The sequence below is a fragment of the Vicia villosa genome, unplaced genomic scaffold (genome assembly GCF_029867415.1).
Source record: "Vicia villosa cultivar HV-30 ecotype Madison, WI unplaced genomic scaffold, Vvil1.0 ctg.000774F_1_1, whole genome shotgun sequence".
Lineage (NCBI taxonomy): Eukaryota > Viridiplantae > Streptophyta > Magnoliopsida > Fabales > Fabaceae > Vicia > Vicia villosa.
Genome location: NW_026705346.1, coordinates 755,050 through 763,470, shown reverse-complemented (window position 1 = coordinate 763,470; position 8,421 = coordinate 755,050). Strand labels below are relative to the sequence as shown.

Below are 8,421 nucleotides of genomic sequence, written 5' to 3'. Positions count from 1 at the left end.
CCATAAGACCTATTCTAAATAAGACTCCTTATGAATTGTGGAAGAACAGAAAGCCCAACATTTTTTATTTCCATCCATTTGGATGTATTTGTTATATTCTGAATACTAAAGACCATCTGATTAAGTTTGATTCTAAAGCTCAGAAGTGTTTTCTACTTGGATATTCTAAACGCTCAAAAGACTACAGAGTATACAATACTGAAACTCTGGTAGTTGAAGAATCAATAAATATCAGATTTGATGATAAGCTTGGTCTTGAAAAGCTAAAGCAGTTTGAGAATTTTGCAGAGATAGATATATCTAACTCAGATCATGAAGAACCCAATGGAAAGGATGATGCAGAAGATTAGGTTTCAGCGTATTTAGAGAATCTCAGAATATCTGAAGAGCCAACACTCAGAAGATCTTCTAGACTCAACTCTGCTCATCCAGAAGATGTTATCATTGGAAAGAAAGATGATCCCATCAGAACAATAGAATTCCTGAAGAACAATGCAGAATGTCAATTTGGTTTAGTATCTTTGATTGAGCCAACTTCTGTTGATCAAGCTCTGGAAGATGCTGACTGGATAATTGCCATGCAAGAAGAGTTAAATCAGTTTACAAGGAATGATGTTTGGGACTTGGTTCCAAGACCTAAAGGATTTAATATCATTGGAACAAAATGGGTATTCAGAAACAAGCTGAGTGAGAAAGGTGAAGTCATCAGAAACAAAGCCAGACTGGTTGCTCAGGGCTATAGTCAGCAAGAAGGTATTAACTATACAGAAACCTTTGCACCAGTGGCCTGTTTAGAATCTATTCGTCTATTAATTTCTTTTGCCACTCAGAATAACATCACTCTGTATTAGATGGATGTTAAGAGTGCCTTTTTAAATTGTTATATAGATGAAGAATTTTATGTCCATCAACCTCCTGGTTTTGAAGACTCTAAGTCTCCAGAACATGTTTTTAAATTAAAGAAATCATTATACGGCTTGAAGCAAGCTCCCAGAGCTTGGTATGAAAGATTAAGTTTCACAAGAGGAAAAGTAGACACAACTCTCTTCTGTAAAACCTTTAAAAAGGATATGCTAATTTGTCAAATTTATGTTGATGATATTATATTTGGAACATCTAATGCTACACTTGGAAAGGAGTTTGCTAAGTCTATACAGGCAAAATTTGAGATGAGCATGATGGGAGAACTAAAGTACTTCCTAGGCATTCAGATCAATCAAACATCTGAAGGAACTTATGTTCATCAGACTAAGTATGTCAAAGAGCTTCTGAAGAAGTTCAATCTTGCTGAAAGCAAAGAAGCAAAGACTCCAATGCATCCAACGTGTGTATTAGGCAAGGATGAGGTAAGCAAGAAGGTAGATCAGAAGATCTACAGAGGTATGATAGGATCTCTTCTATATCTAACTGCTTCTAGACCTGATATTTTATTCAGTGTATGCTTGTGTGCTACATTCCAATCAGATCCTAGAGAGTCTCACTTAACTGCTGTTAAGAGAATTCTTAGGTATCTGAAAGGTATTACTAATGTTGGTTTGGTCTATAGAAGATATGAAGAATACAACTTAGTAGGATATTGTGATGCTGATTGCGCTGGAGATAGAGTTGAAAGGAAAAGTACTTCTGGAAGCTGTCAGTTTCTGGGAAGTAATCTGATCTCCTGGTACATCAAGAAGCAAGCCACAATAGCATTGTCAACTATAGAAGCAGAATACGTAGCTGCTGGTGGATGTAGTACACAGATGCTCTGGATGAAAAGTCAGCTAGAAGACTATCAAATATATGAGAGTAACATTCCTATATTCTGTGATAATACTTCTGCTATTTGTTTATCTAAGAATCCTATTTTACATTCTAAAGCTAAACATATAGAGATTAAACATCACTTTATTAGGGACTATGTTCAGAAGGGTGTTCTTTTTTTAAATTTTGTTGATACAGAACATCAGTGGGCTGATATCTTTACAAAACCCCTTGCTGAAAATAGCTTTAAGTTCATTCTGAAGAATATCAGTATGGATTTATCCCAGAATCACTATGCCAAACAAGACCTTAGACAGCGCTTTTTTTGGCTTTAGGCAGCGCTTTAAAGCGCTATCTATTCCCCCGCTGCCGTAGGTAAAGGCAGCGCTTTTTTTCACCTTGAAAACGCTGCTAAAGGCACCCTTTAGTCAGCACTTTTACCTATAAAGCGCTGTGAAAGGCCCACTTTAGACAGCACTTTTATATTAAAAGCGCTGCTAAAGGCCCCATTTAGACAGCGCTTTTCTGAAACGATTTTTAGGAAAAAGCCTCTTAAAAGCGCTGCTAAAGCCCACCTTTAGGCAGCGCTGTCCCCACAAGCGCTGCTAAAGGCCCACTTTAGTCAGCGCTTTTTCCTTAAATGCGCTGTTAAAGGCCCACTTTAGGCAGCGCTTTTCTGAAACAAAGTTTTTAAATAGCTTTTAGGCAGCGCTTCTCTTTTAAAGCGCTGTCTAATGTCCACGAAATTTTTAGATGGATCTATTTAAAAAAGGCTTGCCCCAGGTTTTCACCACATTTTGCACCTGTGCAATATACCATTACAAATTTCACATATAAATACTCATTTCAAACTCTATTTTTCAGAGCTAAGATGCTAAGAAAACTCTATTTTTCAGAGCTAAGATGCTAAGAATATATATATATATATATATATATATATATATATATATATATATATATATATATATATATATATATATATATATATATATATATATATATATATATATATATACGAATAAACTTAGTATTTTTTATATGCTAAGAATATATTAATAAACAACAACAAAATTACATCCAATTCAATGAAAACAATTGCATCATCCAAAACATTGTTATTTTTTACACAAGTCAAAAGGATGCTAAATATCTACTTTTTCTTCTTGCCAGCTAACCTTTTTACCCTTCAATATCCTGCAATTGCATCAAACCATTACAATCACAAAACAGAATAACAGAAAACCAAAAACAAAATAATATAAAGGTGAAAACTATTCTACATTAGTGTACATAAAACTATTCTACATTTGCCACGAATGTATTTCAAACGGCCTACATATCACTAAATAATCTATGTAGATAAATCAAATATTGCAACATGCACTTGGCTATACTCAAAATTCTCATCAATTATAGTAAGATTTCAATATACCTATACAACTTTCAACTCAATCATGAATTGACACCATTCCTCCTTAAGTTCATCCAACTTAGATTTTGAGTAAGTAGCACACTTGAAGTCTTCAAAGTACTACAAAATAATATAACATGGTATGTTTAAGTTAAAACTATTTAATTATATGAGAAATATGTGTTAAATATTAAAATAACTTTTAAGTTAGAAATCCATACCTTGGACGGAATCTCTATTTGATTCGAAAGAAGAATTTCTTTCATAAACTGCAACATGTAAAAACCGCAATCTACTTCATTATGCTGCCCAGGACACTACACATGGAAAGAAAATATGGATAAGGCCTAAGTTTTATCACGTATCATCACTATTTATATAATCAAAATTGTAATAATTAATTAATATACCTCCACTCGAATCCATGTGATGTTGTTGGCTTTACTCTTTGGTACTTGACTTCCTCTTTGTGCTCGAAAAACTTGTATAACGCTAATAAAAGATAAACGCATAATTTAAAACAATTCCCATAAATAAATAAAAATTCACACGAATATTTAGAACAATCTCACTTACGTATCAACCAACTTCTTCATAGCTTCGTATGTACTAACTGGATTGTGTAAGGAATCCAAAAAATATACAATTTCACTGATAGGATTAATCGCGACCAACAACCAATGTCCACTGTAAGGCAAAATAAATGTGAGATGAAAACTTTCTACACAATGTAAAAATATGAAAAATTATAATAGATGAATTTAGAAATAAAGTCTAACCCGTTGCCGGTATTAAACGGTAAAAAGAACAACTTTTCTGAATTTATGCTGGCCATAAAACGGTTAAGTACATACGCCATGACTTCATCCAGTTTAGATATGATTAACCCCTAGCAAAGATATTCCTGAAAATATAAAATAAAAAAGTTAATTTAAGAGAAAAAGAAGGAGAATTGAATTTATATTAAAACTAACTATATTTTCAAACTAGTTATAGAATTAGATTTATATTAAAATTGATTTTAAAACAATACAGTTTATGAACATTACTAAGATGCTAACACAATACCTCATCCACTTTTTTTGAATTCATGAAAAAAATAAAGAAAAGTGACTCAACACTTTATTTATAATAACAAATACAATGATGATTTTATCTAATTATTTATTATTAATATATTTTTATTATTATAAATACTAGCCATATTATATAAGCTCAACTCAATATCTTCATCATAATAGTCCTGCTTGTCAGCACTATCAAAAACGGGTGAAGTGTAATTTTTAGGTGTAATGGTGTATTACTAAAGTCAGTGTATGAAATGAAAAACTAGAAGAGAGATAGAAACATTAGTATATGCATGATATCCGATGTCAAATATTGAGTGTTTAAATAACACTCCTTCTTTTGCTTTGTACCAACTCTAGCAAATGAGTTATTGACAGATACATTTATATTTGAAACGGTCGAATTTTAATAATATGTATAATTGTGTCTAGAGTATTGACTCTTTAACTCTTCTATGATTTTATTTTGAATAATAAATTGATAAAAAAGGCATGCATGTGTTCTGAACTGAGTGTTTTTGTACCTACATACATACATGATACATGATGTATAGAAATAAATATGGTAGGGTTATACAACAGAATCTATTTGTTAATAGTAATCTAGATGTATGATTAATTGTCAAAACAATTTTGGCCCAATTGAAATATAAAGCATACTATGATAGTTTCCATATTAATATAAGATTAGCCCTGCATCTCCATGTGTAAGTACATGCCAGGGACTAAAAACAAGCAGTGACAGTTACTAAATATGAAAATGGCCACTCTTATTTCTAAACATTCTATTTTCAAATAACACTTTGTGTTGAGTTCATAATTACTCACCACTTCATTTCATATTTTACCCAAAAATTGGAAAAAGTTATCATGCACTACTTAGTGTAATTCACCTATAATAGACAATTTTGGTGGAAGAAACACTAATAATGTCTATAAACACCATTAAGAATTCACAAGTCACAACAAAATATTGCTTATACCATGTTGAAGATCTGATATAAAGTTGCATGTTCAGAAAATGATATTAATGAAATGTTTGCAAACTATAATTATATAGTTTAGGGCATGAATTCTAGAAAACAGAAACCTGACGCACTACTAAACTAGGCCATATCTATAAATAAGCACTTCACTTTTTATTTTTCAAGTGAAAACAAGTATTTAAAGCTTCCCCACTTGAAACACGAGTCATGTTATTTTAAACATGTAAAATAAGAATCAATGAATAACACATGTGTTTAGTAAAAACACTGGCTCTAGCTTCGAATAGCAACTTATAATCAGCAGTTAATTAAGTAAATGCAGCAGAAAAGTAGATCAACAAAGGCAAATATGGTTCAACTGGTAGTATAAAGTGAATTGAGTTTTCAACTGACATTTTTTTATTATCTGATTTTGGTCCCTCTCCACCTATGCATTTGAGGCTGAATTTTGATAATGTGGCTACTGAGATTCTTATATATGAGTTGATAAAAAAAATTGTTTCACAATTCACATTGATAGGACTAATATAAATACAAAAGCAATCTGTTCAATTACTAGGAGAAAATAACTACACTACCGTTATTCATGTTCTTCATGCATTGATGCTCAATAGTTTTTCTTGCTAGTACCATAGTCTAACAATACAATTTGATACTGAAAGATATATGGATAATGGTTTGTATAGATATGCATTGACACATCAAATCTCACCATGTATATGTACTATGTTGTTGAATGTATGTTTTTTATCAATGTGAGTTTTTGTGAAATTGCCATGAGTTGGCTGCCGACAAGCTCAAACATTGTATTTTAGTGACACCTTCAAAAGTCTGTTTTTTTTTTTCTACCTTATTTAATGTTATATAACTTATAATCTGATTTCTACTAAAAAATAAAATAGAAACCTATGAAGAGTACTCTAAGCTTCAAATGAGGGCTATATTTGACTGTGTAAGTGAGTGTTTAGGATCAAAATGTAGGCAAGCTTCAAAGGATGAGTTTTCTTTATATTAACCCTAAAGCAACAAAGATTCAAGGTCTGTTGCAGAAACTATCAACACTAGTTTTACATTATTTTGAAGAGATACTTAAGAACATTCATAAAATTCACAACTCTAAAATTCCAATAAACTAATCAATGAATCCGAGAACACATAATCAACTTAAAGCAAACATAGAAAAAAACAGGGTCCTCCTTACGTTTAGCTAAATAGAAAATCTAATAAGGCCTTATTTCCACTTGTGACGGTGTGAGGATTATCTTTTCTGGGTGGTGATTCTAAATAACAGGATACTGTGATGCACATAGAGGTTATATTTGGTAGGTGTTGTAGGCATCTATCCTGTACGATGATGTCTAAGTTACGATGATGTCTTATCCTATTGTTGCCTCACCTTGTTCTCAAACTCAAACCATAAACATGGCTAGTGTTTCATCTTCATCTCTTCCTTTCTTCACTCCTAAAACTTCAAATCTCTACAACAAGTCTCATGTATTTTTTGTTTGCGTCTTTTGTATCTGTTTACTTTTAGCTATTTGGTTGCTTATAGTATAAGAAAAATGGTGTAGGAGCATGCAAAGATCACAGAATTCAAAGGCTTTACCGGAAAACCAACATATTCGGTATGGTGTGGTTCAGAAAGTGAGGAGAAGGCTGTATAAATTGTTGATGAAATAAAATGTGTTGGATGCCTAAAATGTGCTTTGATAGCTGAAAAGACTTTTGCTATAGAATCAGTTTATGGAAGAGCTAGAGTTGTTTCTCAGTGGGCTGATTCTGAACCAAAAATTGATGAGGCAATACAAGCTTGTCCTGTCAACTGCATTTCGTAAGTTTATGAGCTCGTGCGTATGTATGCATGCGCGCGCGTGTGTTTCTATCTAATGAAATATAATTTTATTTTATTTTCTTTTGATCAAACTAGAGTTGTTGAGAGATCCAACCTTGCTGCTCTAGAGTTCTTGATGTCGAAGCAGCCACGCGGAAACGTAAGAGTAGGCTCAAGTAATACAGCAGGTGCTCGTGTCTCGAACATATTGGTAGATGTGGAGAAGTTTCAGACTAGATTCCAACAGACAATGGAAAAAGCTTCAAAGTATTCTCAGGTTAGTGCATCTTAGGAAAGTGTAATGTCCGTCTCGAGTCTCGTCCCGTGGCCAAAAGTTTTAAATTTCTACTTATATGTTTATATACCAACTCTAGTTCTAGACAACAAATATAAGACATTTAATAAACAATACACATAGATTCGAAACACAAGATCATGACCCCTGCCGAGTTCGAAACAAGGCGAATGACTCCAAATACCCTCTAGTTTAGGACTTCTCCTTTCGGTGCTTATTTTGTTTGATAAGCACTTGTGATATAAGCTGCTGCAGATAAGTTGTTTATCAAATAGGCCCATAGTTATATAATTCTACAAGTTGTTAGGGTGATCTGATATGCAAGCACCAGCCACAACTCAGAAGCCAAACTCAACGAAAATAGACGAACAAAAAGATATCATACAATGAATCAGAAAAAAATGTAAATGGTTCGGCCTAGGGTTCTATCAACAATCTCTAAATCTGTAAACACTTAGAGTTGAATGTAAATAGAGGTGAGAGTGAGAGTTAGAATACTTACAGTTGAGATGAGAGTGAGTCGGAGGAAGTTGCAGTCGGAGTTACAGTCGCGTAGGGAGTACCGGTCGTAGTTGTTGTCGCGGAGGAAGGGGGTTCTTCGCAGAAACAAGAAAATGGGAGGGATTTAGGGCTTCTGGTTTTGTTCGTGATTCATAAGCAATTTTTTCGTTTGGGAGAAGAAGAAGAATGATAGGGTTTCAGTAGATTTAGGGAAAAAATGAGAGTTTGTGATTTAGAGAAGAAGAACGATGAGAGTTTGTTCTTTTGTTCGTGATTTAGGGATTCAGTAGATTTTTTGATTGGGAGAATTAATCTATTTTTCAATTTCAATTTAAATCTAACTAAGGCAGCGCTTTTAAATTAATTTTTTTAAAATTTATTTGACTTTAGACAGCGCTTTTTGAAAAAGCGCTGGCTAATATGGTCATGTACCAGCGCTTTTGTAAGCGCTTACTAATGTGGTCCTATACCAGCGCTTTTCAATAAGCGCTGTCTAAAGTCTGACCTATACCAGCGCTTTTACTCCTTTTTTAATACAGTTTCCGTGTTTTGTCTTTTATATTACTTATAGCAGCGCTTTTGTATAA

The 8,421-nt window shown here is 33.1% G+C and overlaps 1 protein-coding gene and 1 pseudogene across 1 annotated transcript; one reads left to right on the top strand and one right to left on the bottom strand.

The window, feature by feature from the left end:
- Positions 1-2,776: 2,776 nt before the first annotated feature.
- Positions 2,777-8,141, bottom strand: LOC131631109 (uncharacterized). The gene is made up of 7 exons (XM_058901888.1): positions 7,836-8,141; positions 3,934-4,058; positions 3,731-3,841; positions 3,565-3,646; positions 3,376-3,471; positions 3,176-3,274; positions 2,777-2,937 (listed from the first exon to the last, which is right to left on the bottom strand). The coding sequence occupies exons 2-6, from the start codon at positions 4,011-4,013 to the stop codon at positions 3,176-3,178; spliced, it is 468 nt and encodes a 155-aa protein (XP_058757871.1). The 5' UTR covers positions 4,014-4,058; positions 7,836-8,141; the 3' UTR covers positions 2,777-2,937.
- LOC131631104 (chaperone protein dnaJ C76, chloroplastic-like) lies at positions 6,630-7,330 on the top strand (annotated as a pseudogene).
- Positions 8,142-8,421: the final 280 nt, after the last annotated feature.

What these genes read in the sequence shown, in the direction of transcription:
- LOC131631109 (XM_058901888.1), bottom strand. Translation starts at nt 4,013, where the DNA reads ATGGCGTATGTACTTAACCGTTTTATGGCCAGCATAAATTCAGAAAAG. An exon ending in TCACATGGATTCGAGTGGAG is followed by an intron (nt 3,472 to 3,564) that starts GTATATTAATTA and finishes TTCCATGTGTAG; the next exon opens with TGTCCTGGGCAGCATAATGA. An exon ending in AAATAGAGATTCCGTCCAAG is followed by an intron (nt 3,275 to 3,375) that starts GTATGGATTTCT and finishes ATTATTTTGTAG; the next exon opens with TACTTTGAAGACTTCAAGTG.